This window comes from Delphinus delphis, chromosome 20, assembly GCF_949987515.2.
Source record: "Delphinus delphis chromosome 20, mDelDel1.2, whole genome shotgun sequence".
Lineage (NCBI taxonomy): Eukaryota > Metazoa > Chordata > Mammalia > Artiodactyla > Delphinidae > Delphinus > Delphinus delphis.
The window spans coordinates 54,181,103-54,199,940 of record NC_082702.1 but is presented as its reverse complement, the minus strand read 5'-3'; the positions used below and the strand labels follow the sequence as shown (position 1 = coordinate 54,199,940).

The 18,838-nt window shown below is 46.4% G+C and overlaps 1 protein-coding gene across 2 annotated transcripts in view; it reads right to left on the bottom strand.

The window, feature by feature from the left end:
• The window catches only part of CDH13 (cadherin 13), a 1,009,733-nt gene that overhangs the window by 222,366 nt on the left and 768,529 nt on the right, over positions 1 to 18,838 (bottom strand). For both annotated transcript variants that reach the window (XM_059999015.1, XM_059999016.1), the window contains one exon: positions 10,926 to 11,104. In XM_059999015.1, coding sequence (XP_059854998.1) covers positions 10,926 to 11,104 — 179 coding nt within the window. The remainder of the gene's footprint in view (positions 1 to 10,925; positions 11,105 to 18,838) is intronic.

The window sequence follows — 18,838 nt, the reverse complement described above, 5'->3', positions numbered from 1 at the left end:
GGATATGAAAATATCTGTGACTTTGGTTATCAAGAGTTGCCGAAACAGCCAGCACTGTACTGGTTTACCTACGCTCCCAAAGGAAAAAGGTACAAATTGTAGCTAGTAGTTAATGAAAATAAATATGAAGTATTTTCTCATTCACGTTCATGCACCCTCCTAGATTCTATCCACAGACCTCAGATTAGGGCCCTGCCTCTAGGAAAAATTACAGGGATTTTTTACAGAGAAGGGAGATTTTAAAGTTGGAAATTTTGATGCTTTATTTGAGGCTGATTTTTCTTTATAATAACTACATTCACATGTCACCATGGGCCTTATTTGGCAGGACACTAACTGCTGGCTTGTATGAATATATTCCCTATTTTAAAAAAACCACTATAAACAAATGTTATTTAAGAAGGACATTCTTTGAAGCGGCTGCGCTGGTCACCCTGGGAGGCCAGGTAATCTCGTTATCTGCTCTAACACCAGCTGCTGTCGTACTGAGCTCTGGCTGGGTGTCTGGTGGAGAGGATGAAGCTGTTATATCTGGCCCGAAGCCACACCAGCCAGTTACTCAGGGTGGACCCAGCTCCAGGGCTGGCTCCCATCTTGCCAGAGCGGAAAACGCCGAGTCCAGGTCATAAACGTCCCGCTCCATTTTCTACCCTGCACAGAAAAAGAAGTGGCCAGCAAAGCCTTCACTGTCCCCCTCTGCCTGTGGGGACATTCGGTATGCCGAGTGCTTTTTGATGGTGTCCACCCTTTTCTGTCTCTTTAACAGGAAATCTGCTCTGTGCTGGGTTCAAGAAACCCCTCTAAAATCCTCCCGCCCAGAGAGCCCTTGGAAGAGAAGAACCAAGGGCCATGCTTCATTTTTCCATCCTCTGGTTTCTCTGTGGAAGGACTTGAGCTGGTGGACACTCTGGGCCCCCCCCCCATGCCCTGCGTCCATTGAGAGGAACAGGTCCCTCTTCCTATCTTGCACGAAGGTAGCTTATGGGCCAAGGCTGTCCTGCTGCATCCTCCTGCCCTCACTCCACCCCAGGGAAGTGGATGGAGATACTGGGCTGTGAGAGTGGCATCTCCCCAGCTGGCTCTCCCTCTGTGTCTCTCTTTCTTCCTCCCCGCCATCTCTCTCTGCCCCAGGCTTTGCCTCTCTGCCTGGGAGAGGATTCCTCAGGTGGGCTCCACGCAGGTGGGTGTAGCCTCTGGTTGTCCCACTCTGCCTGTAACTCAGGGGGGCCAAGTCTCTAATTCAAGCATAAAGTATCAGCAAGTTTCCTTGGCCACAGACTCATGGCTCTCCTTGTCGATCAGTTTCATTGGTAACTGAGCCTACGGCTTGGTCTCCAGTTGTCCTGTGTCTTGTTCCTTGGGGGGTTCTAATTTGGGAGGAGAAAGAACGAAGGGCATTGTTCATGGACTCCTAGCACCCCAACACTATAGCATTTGCCTGAATGAAGAAAGCCCTCACCTTCTACCCTTTGCCTAATTAATGAGGATGTGGCTGGTCTCATAACATATATCCAGCACCTGTGATTACAGCTCTCCAGAGGATGCAAAATCCACACTCCGGTGCAGACTCTGTAAGGCACAGAAGTAAAGCAGAAGCAACAGGTCTCCTGTGCCCTTAGTGAGAGCTAATGGAAGCCACCTCCTGCAGGCAACACTGGTATTTCCTTGCACTGACTCAAGTGGGCTGCTTGGGTTGGATGGCAGACACTCAACCTTCCAGACAGGCCCCGAGCTATTAACTGATAGGCCTGATAACAGTCTGGCCAAGCAGACTTCACCCCTGGATAGAACACATCTGGTCATCCTCAAGTCTCATCATTATTTTATTACTGGTAACAATGGCTACTATTGGTTGAGAGCTTTCTACGTGCCAAAGCTGATGTACTTCACATGTCATCACCTTCGCTCTTCCAAACCATGCAAAGCAGGTTGTATCAGTTTCCTATGGCTGCTGTAACATCTTGCATAACTTAGTGACTTGAAGACAAAATGGGTTTATTATCTTATAGTTCTGGAGATCAGAAATCCAAAGTGGGTCTCACCGGGTAACATCAAGGTGTTGGCAGGGCTGCGTTCCTTCTGGAAGTTCTCTGAACTTGTTTCCTTGTCTATTCCGGTTTCTGGAAGCTGCCTACATCTCTTGGATGGTGACCCCTTCCTCTATCTTCAAAGCCAGTAGCACAGCATCTTTAAATCTCTCTCTCTCTGACTCTGACCTTCCTACTTCCCCCCCTATAGGGACACTTGTGATTATATCAGGTCCAAATAGAAAACCCAGGATAATATCTGCATCTCAGTATTCTTAACTTAATCACATCTGTGAAGTTCCTTTTGCCCTGTAACCTAACATACCCACAGGCTCTGGGGATTAGGATGAGGACGTCTTGAGGGGCATATTCTGTCTACCCTATAGGTCACGTTATAAGCACCATTTTAGAGGTGAAGAAACTGAAGCTCAGAGAGGTGAAGTGACTTGTCCAAGGTCACACAGTTAACAAGATACAGAGCCAGGATTCCTCCTCAGGGCTCTAAAATTCCCAGGCCTGTGTTCTGAGCCGTTACACCCCACGGCCTTTCTAATTGGAGAACTGAGGGAAACCGAGTAAAACTTTTCAAACGTGTGAAGAGGCTCAGAGCAAAGAACGAAGAAATTCCTGAAGAAGTTTTATAAACTATAAGGTTGTCCTTTAGGCATCCAGATTTTCCCCTCAATATGGTCTGTGCTATTCTCTCAGCAGCCTGCGGGGAGTAGACAAAGCAGAAGTTTGGGGGTCAAGTCCAATTCTCACATGGATTTCCAGCATGTGAATCAGGAAGGTCACGTCAGCCCTCGGGAACTTGGCTGCCCCTGTGGAAAATGGGTAGGTGGTCCTATGGTGGTCCTATGGTGGCCCTATGAGGGTTATGGCCCTGACTTAATGCCTGACTGAAAAAATCGATGCTGTAATTGTTCACACCATAGATGTCCAGTGGAAGTACAACATACACTACCCCGTGTATTAGATAATCGAACACCAAGAAGAGGTAAGAATGGAGTTTTCCATCCTTCCCCATCCCAGAAATCCAGAGCTCAAGGAGACAGAACACAAGAATTAGAACCCAAGGAGTCTTCCATGGAGTAAAAGAAGTCTGCAAAACAGTTTATAAGACACAGGGGAGCAAATATCTAAAGGAATTTAATCTTGGTTCCTACTTTTGAGGTCCATAAATAGAGATGCTGTTCATTGAATTTCAACAGTCATTTCTACAGCTGTTCTTTGCAAAGGTCAAAAAAAATTTCATTTCCCATGGCTGTCTTAAAAACACAGAAACACACACCACACTATATCTATTAAGCTGCCTGCTGGAACCGATGAAAGGAAAGGTAAGCAGCACATGTACCTGACAAGGAAAGCCACTGCCATGGCCATGTGGCTTGAAGCAATGAGAATGCTTATCATTTCAAGTGGGGAAGTTTTGACAAGATTTACCTTAATACACCCTTAAAAACATTCTTTCCTGACAGCTTAAATATGTTGCCTGTGATCCTAGCAATATTGGCAGAGGCCACGATGCCTAGTATATGATTCCCACCACAACATTGTAAAACAATTACACTCCAATAAAGATGTTAAAAAAAAAAGATAAAGGAGAATTCAAACAAAGAAAAGTGCTCAGCTCAAACTCCTTAAAAAGACTAATGATACTTTTACAATGGAAATGTTAACACTGCATTTTAAGGGCCTCATTTGGAGACTGTTTGCATTTGCAAGAAAAAAGCAAGCAAGAAAAAGAAAACAAACCCTCCAAACTGACCATTAGCTACTTTGATTAGTTGCAAATTGCTCTGGCTATGTTCAGAAAAGCTGGCAGATTTCAGCTGATGAATTTCAGTCTAGCAGCCAAGATGATCGACTAAATAAACCATTTATCAAATGTTAGGGACCTCTATCTGATTTTACTTTGTAGTGCAGCCAGACATAGTTTAAAAACATAGACAGAGCTATCAGAATGAGGGGCTGAGTATGGTTATACAAAAGAATAAAACAGTGCCCCCAGTGAACCCGATTTCGTTTAGTAGGATATGGTCCTTATTTTGTCCAAACATTTCCCCATTTAAGCAAGAGGCCCAGATCCTTGTGACCACCCTGTTCACCAAGGTATTCTTAGAGCCTAGTGCAGTTCCTCACACAGGGTACGTATAAGGTGAATAAATTAGATTGCTGGATGATTACACGAGGGCAAGAGTAAGCTCTCAACTAAAATAAAATCATTTCTTTTGTCTATATACCCATGCTAGGATGTGGATCTTGCAGTAAGTTCTGAGACAGTCTGTTAACTATGTACTCATAGATACAAACTGAAGGAACATAAGCCATCCATCCCTCCATTCATGTCTTTATCCGTCCCTCCATCTATCTGTTCATCCATCTATCCCTCCATCCACCCATCCCTCTGTCCATCCCTTCTTCCATCCCTCCCCCTCCAACCATCTCTTTATCCATCCACCCCTCCATCCAGCCCTTCATCCATCCATCCATGCATCCATCCATCCGTCCATCCATCCAACAAATCTTTACCGAGTGTCTTATTTACCTGGCACTATGTTTGGCAATGGGAATACAGAGATGGGACAGAGATCCAAGATCTCTTTCTTTAGAAAGGGTATGTTCTGGAATGGTTTCAGAAAAAGTGAACAGAAGAGCTCGTAATGGAAAATACACCAAGTTTCCAAGTCAAACTTGATGTCTATTAACATCGAACTTATGATAAGGCAAGGGCAATACATGGTCACTGCAGCTGCTCTCACGACTCAGCTGTGAATCCAAGGAACTGCAGTAAAACCCAGCCCAGCATTGGCAAAAATGAAGAGTCATGACTCACAGAATAAAGTGAACATACCCTGCACCATCTGGGGAGACTCTTCTTCTGTCTGTGACATGTGGGTAGAAACAGTACGTAAAGCTCTCAGCAGCATCTGATGGGAACTGGAGCCCGAGTTATCAGCAGTCATAGGGAGTGTGACAAATGGTAATGACTGTACAACGCTTTGCTATCTGCAGAAGGAGAGGGGGTTGTGCACATCTCGAAAAGGCGATACAGTTGGTAGTGCAGATGTCATTACCAGTGATTACTGATGAGGAAATGGGCTCAGAGAAGGTAAATGATTTGCCCAATGTTACACAGCTGGCCAGGTGGGGAACTGGCACTCCCAGGCGGCATCCTACAGAACAAATCGCACACCAAAGGCATTCAATAAATGTTTTCTTTAAGAACTATAGTCTCAAAGTTGGAAAAGACATTAAAGATATAACCTTTACTAGTTAACTGAATCCCTTCTGTTATGTCCTACAAAGGGCAGTCTGTGTTTGACTATATCCTACAACAGGGAACTGACTAACCACTCTTAAAATTTACTACTAAATCAATAATGATAATGATGATAGCTTGTGTTTATTTAGAATAGACAATGTACTTTACATATTTTGACACATCTGATCCTCACCAACAACCCACTTGAGGTAGGTGCTGCTATTCTCATTTTATAGGTGAAAACCAAGGCACAGAGAGGTCCAATAACCCACTGCTATGGGTTGAAGTGTGTCCCCGCAAAAGATATGTTGAAGTCCTAACCCCAAGTACCTGTGTATGTGACCTTATTTGGAAACAGGGTCTTTGCAGATGTAATCGAGCAACGATGAGGTCTTTAGGGCGGGTCCTAATCCAGTATGACTGGTGTCTTATAGGAAGACACAGGCATGCACAGAGGGAAGACAACATGAAAATACACTGCTCCAGAAGAAGGACATGTGAAGATGGAGCTGGAGACTGGAGTGATGTGTCTACAAAACAAGCAACGCCAAAAACTGCTGACAACTACCAGAAGCTAGAAGAGGCAAGGAAGGATTCTCCCCTAGAACCTTCCAAAGGAGCCTGGCCCCCCTGACACCTTGATTTCAGACTTCTGACCTTCAGAGCTGTGAGAGGATAAAATTCTGTTGTTTTAAGCCACCCAGCTGTGGTACTTCATAACAGCAGTCCTAGGAGACGAATACACTCACCTAGGTCAAAAGCCAGATAAATGATGGGGTCAGGATTCTTTCCCCAGATCCCACCTCCTAAGTCAGTAGGAACACTGAAACATGCTCTCCAAAGGCAGGAAGACCATGCAATTCACAGAACATTTGAATCACCTGGGTTCTTCTTTCAACTACTGATGCCTGTGTTCTACCCCCCGTGCCCCGCCCCCCCCCCCCGCCCCCTAGACTGATTTTACGGATCCAGCTTTGTTTGCAGCACTGAGGTTTCTAAAGCTCCTCAGCAAAGTTTGAGAACCAGTGTCCTAGTTGATGCTACTCTTCCCCTCTAGGGGAGTAAGCAGAACAAATCCAGTCTCTCTTTCCAAAGACCAGCCCTCCTGAAACAGGAAGACAGTCCTCCTGTTCCCTCTGAGCCCCCCTTTTCCAGGCTACACATTCCCAGGTGGTCCACTATCCAAAGGAGGCCCGCAGTCAACTGTGCTGCCCCAGAGGACTCCTGAATCACGGCGCCTGCAAATGCACCCGCTTTGGGGGAAACCACAATGTAGTTAACCTTGGACAGACTGGAAAGCAGGGACTGACCCACTGTCCCTTCCACCGACCATATCATTTTCCACCTGGCCTGGTGTTCTCCCCAAGGTCACGGCTCAGTGGAGGCGGAACATCTCAGGGAGATGCCCACTGGACAGACAGCATCTGCTGGGCAACGCTGGTGGCCCACAGAATTGGAGCCAAGGCAGAGGCTGATCGTAGTTAGGAGGGAGAGGAGGGGGTCAGTTATAGTTATGGGTCCTCAGAAGATGAAGTGGATGAGCTGCCTTCTAGCATGTTCCCATTGCCCAGGGTGGGTGAGAGATGGGCGGTCTTGCTCCCGGCTCTGCACTGCAATCGGGTCTAGAGGCTGCAACGACACCCTGGGCAATGAAAGGAGGTCACCTGGCCAGATAGCGGCCTGAGCACAAAGAGGGGCCATACGTTTCGCGCTGCCTGCCTCTCTCTCTCCCCGACATCCTTCCTTCCCTTCACCTTGCAGCAAAGATGTTCCTGAGCTAAGGACTGGGACCATGCAGGGAGGACACACTGACACAGTCCTCTCCTCCTCAGAGCGCGGGAAGGGGCAGCGCAGTGAAGGCACCTGTCTCCCCTGGCCCCGCTCAGGACGTCCTGGGAAGAAGAAAGGGCAGCGACCAAAATGGCAGCATTAAACAGCACTGACTGGCGTCCTTGCCTGTCCTCCATGACAAGCTTTAGTACAGAGTGACTGTGTGACAGGCAGGAAAGGTGGACGGGCAGGTTCAAAAGAAACAGTGCCTTCCCACCTCCCTGAGGTCTTCTGTCACCTCCCTCTTGGGGTCCTGTCGGGGTCCTCTTTGGGAACGTACTAGATGGAAAATCAAAGTGAAAACTTTACATCAATCGAGCTCAGGTCAACGCTTGAACTTCCGGAACCTCCACTCCCACAAGGCGGGGGCCAGACAGGAGCAAACCATTTGCGAAATCTCAGGGGCCCCTCAGCTCTAGGAGGAGTCCCATCCTATTTGTTAACACCCATTCAACGCGCAAACACACCATTTGAGTTACTGTCAGTGAATACATGGTAACCACACTTAATGGTTTAAATCATATCAAAGTTTGTAGGGGTCCCAATGGAATATTTTCTTAAAAATGAATGGTGCATAAATCTGTTTTAAGTGTTCTGCCCAGATGATCCAGAGGTAGACTTCTGAAACCACACCTAACACAGGATGCCTTCTCAGAAGGTCTCCAGAAATAGTAACAAACAATTCCATAATCCCGCTGCGGGAACTTGTCATATGGACATGAACCCTGGGAAAGGTACAGTGAGATGAAAACACTGCAAACTGGAACATACTCATGGGAAGTCTGACGCGCAAGTTCTGGCCCTTTAAAGATAAGCAACTTGAAGTCACGTTTTACCCTTTCAGCAAACTTGCCCAAGAGAATCTTAGCACAGCACTAGTAAACAGACAAGGCTTGCCTGAATCCAGGGACGTTTCTTTCCTTCAGATTGTAGCCATGTTGCCTGGGTCAACACTGAACTCTGGAAACCCTCACAGAAACATGTCACTTTTCATTCATTTTCATTGATTTTCCAATTTTGGTTAAATTGCGTTGATCTTTTTTTCCTTTATGGAGCTGTTTATGTATTGTAGCTGAAAAGGCTTATTAATTTAACTCCCATAGTAATATACTTATTGCTACTTAACAAAAACCCAAACGACAAGAACATGAACTTGAGACACATTTGTCCCCCAAATAAACCTTAAAAATGGAATGATCTACTATATTATCATTTTGGTTTATAAATAGAGACTTACGATGCATTTTCTACCAGTAAAAAGAGAAGCTGAGATGGAGAAATCACCTTTCTCTTGTAGGAAGAATTTGCAAGTGCCTTCAGGAGAACTAGAGGTTATGGGAAAGCTGGTGTGTGTGCGTGTGTGTGTTCTCGCACATGCGTGCTGGGAGGGGAATAAAGGGAGAAATGGAAAGTTCTTACTTGCCTCTGAAGAAGATAATACGTCAGTCAGGCAGTCATAAAAATAGGGAGGTTTGGAAAGAGAATGAGAGACAAAATGGAGGAAATGGACTTAAAATGTTCTTTTTTCTGCTTCCTATTTTTAACGAGAAACGATTACATTTTCCAAGCGACAATCAGAGTTTCAATGCAAATTTCAATCTCTTCCTCTCTTTCCAATAATTCCCCATTTTCAGCTACTGTTTCCCACTTTTCACATGTAAAATCTTAGTGTCATCTCCAATTCATTCTTGCCAATATGCCAAGAAACCTATAATTAGGAGTGCTGAAATTGTGGTAGGTAGTGGGCAAACAAACATGCAGACGATCACATCTGTTTTCAAGAAATTTACTGTCTAGGCCAGCGGTGCCCACTAGCACTTTCTGTGATGGTGGTGACAGTCTCTGTCTCGGCCAGTACGGTGGCCACTAGCCACACAGGGCTCCTGAGCAGTTGAGATGTGGCTGGTCTGACCAAGAAATTGATTTTTACATTTTAATTTCAAGGATGTGAATTAAAATTTAAATAACCACATGTGACTAGCGGTTACTGCATCAGGTCTAGACCAAGAGGAAGGGGATATTCTTGTGTTTTTTTTTTTTTTTTTTTTGCGGGGGGCGGGGCACACGGCACGTGGGATCTTAGTTCTGTGACCAGGGTTGGAACCTGCATCCCCTGCATTGGAAGGGAAAGTCTTAACCGCTGGACCGCCAGGGAAGTCTGACAGAAGGGGATATTCTTTAAAGAGACAGATGACAGTGTAAAGGAGCATGTGACAAATGCCATGTGAGGGCTGCAGCTCAGAGCAGTCAGAGTGGAGGAGGAAGAAGGCTGTGGAAGACTTAGCGGTGGAGCACCGCTTCCTAGATGGGGCGCATCTAACCCAGAAGCTTGTGAAGAGCTACAGTGAGGAAAACAGAAAGGAGGGGAGAAGGCATTTCTCACCCAAGGAGTTTTTAAATCAAAGACACAGAGGGGAAAATGCACAGGACTGTGAGGGAAACCCAGCCCTCGTCCTGCGGCAGATGGTGCTTGCAGAAGGTCAAGGGTGACTGCCAGGGGGCACGTCCATGGAACGATGCCCTGCTGGGAACAAGGGATCCCAGGATGGGGGCAGATCTGGGGGGGTGACGGAGGCAGAGAATCCTCAAGTGGGTTGACATGCTGTGTGAAGGGCCAAGAGGCTCTCCTCTGGAAGGTAGCCTGTGGGGGATGACAGGGTAGCCCTGGGACTTGGGAAATAGGCCAGGGCCACCAGACAAATGTAGGGGGATGTAAGTGGGCCAGGAACACATGCCCCCCTAAGTGCGACAGCTGCTACCAGCTCCACCTGACTGTCACAAGTGGTCCGACCCATCGTCCACATGTCCACACTGGGACCCCGATTTCCAGAATTTCTGATTTTCAGAAAGGCTGGAAATTGGAATTTAAAAAAATATGAAATCAAAATATTTGGATATGGCGACTAATATGAAACTTTAAAACACCCTGGGCCAAACCAAAGAGCAGGCATGTGGACTGACTGAGGTCCACGGGGCACCTGTCTGTGACACGTGACCTGGAAGATGGGTGAGGTTCCATAGAGATCGCCTTGCAGGACAAGAGCAGAGACTGAGGGGAGAGAAAGGCTCGGGCGGAAACACTGGCACAGGCAGCAGAAGGTTTGAGAAAGAAGTAAGTCAAAGCTACCTGACTCTGTGACAAGGAGGACAGTGTCAGTGATCTGGGACAGTCACTTCCCTCCCCTTTCCTTCCCCCCTCCCTCCCCCACCCTCCTGGCAGACAGGTGAGGCAGGCAGAGCCCACAGTCGCTGGGGCCTCAAGAGTAAGTGGTCGGTGATGTACGGTTCCCAGGGGGTAAGGGCAGGGGGGAGGGATACATTGGGAGATTGGGAGTGACACATACACACCACTATATATAAAATAGATAACTAATAAGGACCTGCTGTACAGCACAGGGAACTCTACTCAGTACTCTGCAACGACCTATATGGGAAAGGAATCTGAAAAAGAGTGGAAACATGTACATGTATGACTGATTCACTTTGCTGTGCACCTGAAACTAAATCAACTATACTCCAATAAAAATTAAAAAAAAAAAAAAAAGAGTAAGTGGTCAGTGAGGAAACAGGCATCGAGTTGAATGAATGCAAATAAACGCAAAGGACATGGCTTTTCCAGTGTGTGTTTTCTGGGGTCACGTAACATCCCATCACCCTTGACAGATTCTCCCCAATCCAACCATGTGTAAATATCTCATTTCCGCTGCTACATAAAGTGCCGCTGACGGAAGCCGCACATCTTCCCTCATGTGAAAGCCATGTTCAATTCTCATGAAAAAGAAGTTGTGTGCTTTGCAGCTCACCTCCCGGTCCAGCAGTGCAGGTGACACGACGGTGACAATGTCTCCTTTCTCAGGATCGATGTAGAACATGTTGGGAGAGGGCCTGTCAGGCGTCTGCTGACGGATATTATACCGCAGGAGGGCATTATCCGTGGCCGGGTCGTCCGCGTCAAAGGCTGTCATCCGCATCACCGTGGTTCCTGAGGGGGCAGGAGCAGGGGATGGTCACTTGGGGGACAGCGATGGGCAGAGCCCCTCCCCGCACCTGGGCAATGGCAGTGGAGTGATGCGTCAATCACTTTCCAAATTAAAAAAGCAAAACCCTTCCCTGGCTCCGTTAGGTTTTAGCTTTCCTTCCGCCCTCCCTCTCTCCTCCATCACGTTAAAAGACCTGAAATAAAGAAATCTTTCCTGTTCAGCAGATTGACAGCTTAATTTTTCCTTCTCCTGATACGCTGTTTATTTCCACGGGCTTTCATTTCATTGTGGATGTGGCTCTGTGACAATGGCTTTCACTTTAAAATCTCTTATTGAATGCCTACCACGTGGGGGGCCCTGGGCTGGGTGTCCGGGAAAAAGGGGTGCCAAAAAGTCACATTCCCTGGGGTCCGGCAGGTCGGCGCTAAGCAGGAGAGAGAGCGTTTGAAAATAATAAAGCATTCACAGCGCATTGAGAGAGGGTGATGTGAATACGGATGAGAACAGCCTCATCTAACCACGGGCTCAGGAAAGGTTGCCGGTGCAGGTGGGTGAGTAGGTGTAAGCGAGGGGAAGGAGGGGCGCCTCAAAGGGAAAGGTACTGCAGTTAATTCCGGTTACAGGGAATGGGCGTGGATGTTACTTGAGCATGCTCTGTGCGCAGCCGCAATGCTGACACTTTAGAGACGAAGATGGTATAAAGACGAGAGTGACGGGGACTATTTGATTGTAACAAGGTTGAGAAGGGTGTCGGACACAGGGCTCGCTCACACACAGCTGATATGAAGGGCGACTGGCATTAGGTGCTTTGGAAGACAACTGGATAGCAACTAGTACAAAAAAAAAAATGCATTCACTCTCTTGGCATTTACCCTCAAGAAACACTTGCACGTGTCGACAAGGGGTTTTGGCGGGGATGTTTACGGAGGATCCGAGAAACATTTGGAAAGAACCTAACCATTCAACAACAGAGGAATTGCTAAAATGATGTTACCCCTACACTGTGAAATACTCTGCAGCACTTAGAAAAGGTTGTACAGATAATGTGCTCTAACACAGAAGGCTCTCCAAAACTGAATGATATCAAGTTGGAAAATGTTATCCATAGTATAACATCATTTTTACGAACCTACTTGCAAACAGAAAATTCCACAAACTTTATGCATATATTTTTCAGGTACAGTTTATGTCCATAAATGGATAGAAGAAGGTCTATAAGGGTGAACTTCACACTGGCTTTGGTGGTTAAACCTGGGAAAGGAGAGAGGGCACTGGGATTAATGGTGATGCAGGGACGAGGGAAGATGGTGGCCGATCTGTAATGGTTTGATCATTTTTACAAGGAGCATGTAGTATTTTGTGATTAAAATTTAATTTAAAGGGATCATAATTATAAACACCAATAGAAGCACGGTCTAGAGTGGAATCTGGCACATTTACCTGCTGGTCTTGACAACCGAGAGCCACCATATTTGGCTCAGGGTGACGTGCCCAACTCTAATTTTTCACTGTGGTTTACTCTTCTGTGAATGTAGGGCCCCATCTTCTGATTCTGAATCCTCTGAGCCCACAACATGTGAGCTAATGGGTAAGAGATGGAACCAGCAGACCTATCGTCCCCAGCAGGAATACTCATATACAGAAAATATTCAAGCTTAAAGGAAACATAGAGTTCATCTAGTTCAGTCACCATGCCGGTATTCCTTTCCCTTTTATAACAGTGCTTCCCAAGCCATCAAAGCCCGTTTATTTTTTCCCATAATCAGAATCAGATTATCAGCCATTAGGTCCGAATGATCAGGCAAACGGATCTGACCATCCTAAAGTAAGATCTATCTGTTAAATAGTCTCAGCTCATCTCATCAATCTGTGAAATAGTCTCACTTAATTTCACCAATGTTGCCATTAAACCAGATGTATCCAGACACATCTTCTGCTCTGTGTTGTGTCTTTGCCCTTCTTTGTTTCTTTGTGAAACTGCACCAGGGCAGGCTTCAGGGACAGTGTCGGAATAGATCCTCGGCACATGCAGCCCACTGCCTTGTCCCCTGCCTTCGGACCATGTCAGCAAGCCATCTGGTTCCTGTGCTGCTGCTCACTGAGCTGCACTGTGCAATCAGGGTTCTTTCTCTGCCCAGTGGTCCAGGAAGCCGCTGCCAGTCTGTCAGCGTTAGTGTCAAGGGTACACTCGTTTGCCTTCCTGGTCTAGGAAAACAGGCCCACTTGGGGGGTCTCTGTCAGAAATGAAAGGCAACTTCCAGGCCCACATCTCACCCCGGGCCACGCTAAGTGAGCTCCATGTGGGCAAAGACCTGGAAGGAGGCCTCCACACCACGGATGCCCTACAGGAAACAGTCCTCAGCTAAGGACCTGTGACCTGGTGCCCTGCACTTTGTTAGTGTCTAACGAATGCCTGAGTGATGGAATTTGTGCCCTATTTAATATGCCTTTAATTGAAGTCAGAAACGAACAGGTAAGAATGTATAAAAAAATGAAGCCATCATGGTTTGTGATTGTCATGGCTTCGTAGGAAGGAAAAAAAGACCTCTCAGGGTGATGAATTTTTAGTTTCCACCAGGACATTCATTGATAATGTCTTTTTTGGTATTATTTTTTGCAGATTTGATAATATGGGATGATAAAAAGTTATACTGGAATACTCCCAAGGTTACACAGAAGATGTTTTTTATTTTAATGAATTGTTAGGGAGTAAGTGAACTTGGTCTTAAGCCCTGCCTTTGTCTTTACCCTGCTGTGAATACACACCTGGATTTAATTCTGAGGCCCACTTCTGTAGACAATGAGCATTGCTGAAGTCATCTAAATAGGTTTGCAGCATTGAAGGAAACGACCTTGGGGTAACATCTAGGTTCAGGTCTTAACTAACTGTGTGAACTTGAGCAAGTTAATCAACCCTCCTTGAACCTCAGTTTCCCCATATGCCCCCTCATAACGTTAGGACATTAGTAACACTTTTCTCTATGGTCACTGTAAGGACTTGATGGGACAATACATTAAATAACTTGGTGCCGTGCCTGGTACGTTAGAGTTCTGAGGAGGATGCCTTTTATCACCGTTCTGTCCTGAGTTCTGAGCCTATCATGGCGGTGCAGGCAATGACCTCAGACGAAGGAGCTCAGAAGTAAGTTGTCCATAGAAACCGGCACCTGCTATGGCAGAAGCCCCGGTGCCCATCATCTCAGAGTTGCCCTGCCTTACCTTCTCCCTCCCGCCTTGTCCACAGTCTTAGTTTATAGATTTGGGTTTCTACTGTGGAGATCACAAATCTATGATAACACATACACATGCGTGTGCATGCACGCACACGTACACGCACACACACAGACACTCACACACACATTCTGGAGCCGCCACTGCTTCTCCATACGGTACTCTAGTACTCCTCTAGGATCAAGGCTCTATCCCGAGTCCTGGTATATCTGATGGGCCCGACACCCTGTTCTTGTCCTACTCCTCCTCTGGGGGCTGGATCATGATTTTCTTTTCTTTTTTTTTTTTTTTTTGTGGTACACGGGCCTCTCACTGTTGTACCCTCTCCCGTTGCGGAGCATAGGCTCCGGATGCGCAGGCTCAGCGGCCATGGCTCACGGGCACAGCCGCCCTGCGGCATGTGGGATCTTCCCAGACTGGGGCACGAACCCGCGTCCCCTGCATCAGCAGGCGGACTCTCAACCACTGCACCACCAGGGAAGCCCTGGATCATGATTTTCATACTTCCAGTTTCTGCAATTGGCGGGCTAAGCCTCCTAAATCACCATTTCCTAAATTGTTTCCAAGGGACCCTGGTTCCATGGGTTCATCAGAGAAACACATTTGGGAAATATGCAGAAAGCACAGTTCAGCAGGTTTCCCTCTTGGAGAACTTCCTAGCATCCTTAAGAAGCAAATGCATATTGTGAATCTCCAAGAGAAAACAGCATCTGTAGCATTTCCTAAACTTCTTTGTTGATGGAACCTCTTCATTTTAAGAACTTCTTTATGTGATGGGTCACATGGTCCTAAATTTTGCCCTTGGGGGACACAGACTGTGTTCTATTCATATTTATAAGCTTGGTAGCTATCACTCAATAGGTCCTCTGTCAATGTTCTTTGGGTAGAATTGCATTCTTGCAACTCACCATAGCTTTGCCTTATTCCACAGTGACCGGAAGTCATGGACAACTCATTAGTGAGAACATTGGACAGCACTGCCTGGACATTTTTCATAACCAGGCATGCTCCCCCACTACCTCTGAGCTCTTTTCCCCCCCTAGAGGTCCTTGTTGGACCTGGGTTTAGCAGACATACACCAATTCCAAGTCCAGGGCTGATGTTCAGCATGTAGGCACCAGGACAGTTGTTCCATGGCCTATGGATGGCCCCTATGCCTTAACCTTGCCCACGCCCACATGCTGGACTCTGAGAAGAAGGGCTCATTTATGTCCATCAGCCCAGCAGCTTCTCATCTGTGCTTATCTTGTGCTTATGTGTGCTTCCTGATGGCAGAGAAATGATAATTATACGACAGACACACGTGTGGGTCCTCCATGTAGTACACTTCTGTCTTCTTCCCCATCACAATATTCTCCCATGTGTCAACATAAATGATAATCACTCTGTCACTCCCAGAGCTGGATGAACTAGCAGTGGTCCCTCCAAAGCAAAAGAATTACAGGCTGCTAGTTGAAAGCCCCAAGTCAGGCCGTCATTTTCTTTTGTCGAAGGACATGGCTGCCAGTGTGATAGGCTGATAAACAATTAGGAGAGTTTTGTCTTGGCCAGTAGCCCCTTCCTCTTGGCTGTGTTTCTCTGATTAAAGACATGTGCCGCCTGGTGTCATGGCCTTGAAGCCGGTGTTTGAAGTTCCGCTTCCTTGTGATTTCAGGCATAGTCACACCCTTGAGAAGTGGAGTGCAGCTCTGAAGGTCAGGGGCTGTTTTCAATCTCCAGGTAAGGTCAGCCAGCCTCAAGAGTGGGAGACTCCAAAAGACAGCTCGCTCTGTGCCACAGCTGACAAAATTCTACTGTTCTTGACATTTCTTTGTCTTCATCCCCAAACATTTCCTTCACATGATCAAAAGTGTCAGACTCCTTTTTTAAAAAATGATATTCTTATAAGTGAATAATATATTGAGACATGAACACGGACATTCATGTCTGTATTTGGCAGTGAATACACTTCGATAGCACAGTCGAAGCAACTGTATGCTTTCCAGGGGGATGCAAAACATAAAAACCGATATGATCAGAGATGGCAGGCATCAGTAAGTGAGCTCCTTAGATGTGACAAAATGTCACGTCATCAGAAAGCATCCAACTCATGAGAGGAGGTAGGGCATTCTAGCCCCACCCAAACATCTGTCTCTGCGACTAAACTGTCTCAGGTATGTGCCTCAGAGGTTACTTTTAAGAGAACACGGCCACAGATCCGGCACAGCATAACCCACTCCTTCGTGTTTATTTCCGTGTCAGAAGGAAAGCCCTTAGACTCTAGGCACCTTGACTTGTTTAGCTGGGTGGGAGGGACACAGAAGTATCGTGGAGTATGTCTAGTCGGACTGACACTGATTTGAAACTAAATTTCTGTTGGAGTCCTTCAGGTTGAAGGGGTTCTGGGCATCCTGATTCCAAACGCCCAATCAGTGTTCTAGATGTGGGATGACAAACCAGCCAGTGTGCCCAGGGCTGAGTGCATTCCAGGACAGACCTGGGCAAACCAGAATACGTGTGTCACCCTATAGGCCAAGTTCTGCTATCATATACAGACATATCTCATGGTCACGACTGTCAGAGTACAAACATGAAAATCGCTGCCACTGTGACATTAGTGGCCTGGGACATGCAACTCCCCACTGGCCAACCAGTCTGGGACTGCTTTCTGACCACACACGTGGACACAACCCAGATCTCCCCTAACAGTTGTTAATGGCGAGAAGAGAACCGGGTGAACAAATGCAGGCAGAACAGTGTTAGAGGCACTGCTGAGGATGTGGGTTGTCTGCTTTCAAATCCTGCCACACCAGGAACCATCTGGATATCCTCGGGCAAATTCCTTTACTTTGTGGAGCCTCAACTTCCTCACTTACAAAAGAGCATTTCCCTTAACCGGCTATTGTGGCGTTGAATGAAATAATGCAGTGTTTCTCAACCTTTATTTTTTCATGATCACTAATATCTAGTAAGACACCAAGAGTCTTTTTAGATATTTTTTTCCTACCTGTCATCCCCTGCCATAGATATCTATCATGGCCCTTTGAGGACCACAAACCACTGTAATATCTCATGTTTTTAATGTCTCCCCAAGCACCAATTTTTTCCCTCTTGGAGGTGATAATGTCTCCAATGAGAATGTATAAATTAAGAAATATAAAGTCCAGTGCCTAGGCAGTGATAAATATAAGTGTGAGATGTAAGTTTTATTTACTGTTTTTTACTAAAATTTTTTTTAAATTTTTAATTTTTTTGTAAGTTTTATTGATATTTTTATTGGCTGCTGCAATTTGCAACTCACTTCCGGCGGGCGGACCTCATTGCCATGACGATGGTGATGGGCCAAATGTCTCATGGGACCCAACCACATGGACTGCAACTCATACTAGTTCTGGGACTCACACCCAGGATCTATAGAAGCAGAGATTAATTAAAATCTCATAAGGAAACAATCCCTCTCTTCCCTTAGATAAGTCTAGAAACTTCTGTTGAGCACATGCACGCATGATTCATCCTCCTCTGATCTTGTCAATGTTTCCGTGTACACAGGAATTAATACGGAAACTGTCAAAGAGTAGTTGACAGAAGATACCAAACCAATCTGATAGGTATCCAGAGGCAGCCCGCACTCTGCAGTGCATGCATTCCTGAAAAGGCACCCATGGAATGAATCGTAAATAATGTCTTATTTCCCCATTGACCTACATTAGCATTTCAGACCTGCTTTATCTTCATTTGAGGGGGGGTCCAATCAGAAGCTGCTCCTCGTAATTCACTTTAACTCTTTCTGCTTATCTCCAAAACACTCTGCTAGCAGGTGGGGTGGGGGAAGGAGGTGGGCTGTCTGCTGTGGGTGAGGAGACTCTTAAAGCCCTGCCCGATACTCCGGAGGAGACAGAAGAGGTTCTCTGACTCTGACTTTGGTGGGGAGAGAAGGGGGAAAGCAGGTTAGATCCAAGGCCAAGGCCAAGCTGGGAGATTCAGCTTTGCCACCATTTCTCCTTTGGGGGGCCTGACCCTCTGTTCCCCAATTATCTAGGGATTGTCATTTACCAGCACAAAGACTCTCTCGCACTTTTCATTTGGTGGTCAGGCTGTGTGTTAGACCTAAAAAGTTCTCGATAATGTGAGTTTTGATGAAGATGCCAATGACCTTTGGCCTCTCTTCTGACAGTAGCCCAGACACGTTGGCCCTGAGGGTGCGGCTCTCTGGCCCCATTCCCAGAGTGGGGTCATGAGAGCTGGGGCAGGAGTGAGAAGCTCAAATGTCCACCCAGTGCCCACACGGTCACTTACATGAGTAAAGTGATTTTGATACAGTTGGGAGAGGTGGTGGCTAACTAGAGGGTACATGTCCGCCAAAGAGGCAGCTACCTTTTAGTTCAGGGTAAGTGCTGCATTTCTGAAATGCAAGTCTGGAGAAGCCAGACCTTTTGATTTTTCAAGACAAGGTGGGAATTTGGATTTTCATATAAACTGTCAAAATATTTACATGCTGGACACTAGTTCAAATGTAAAATACAGAA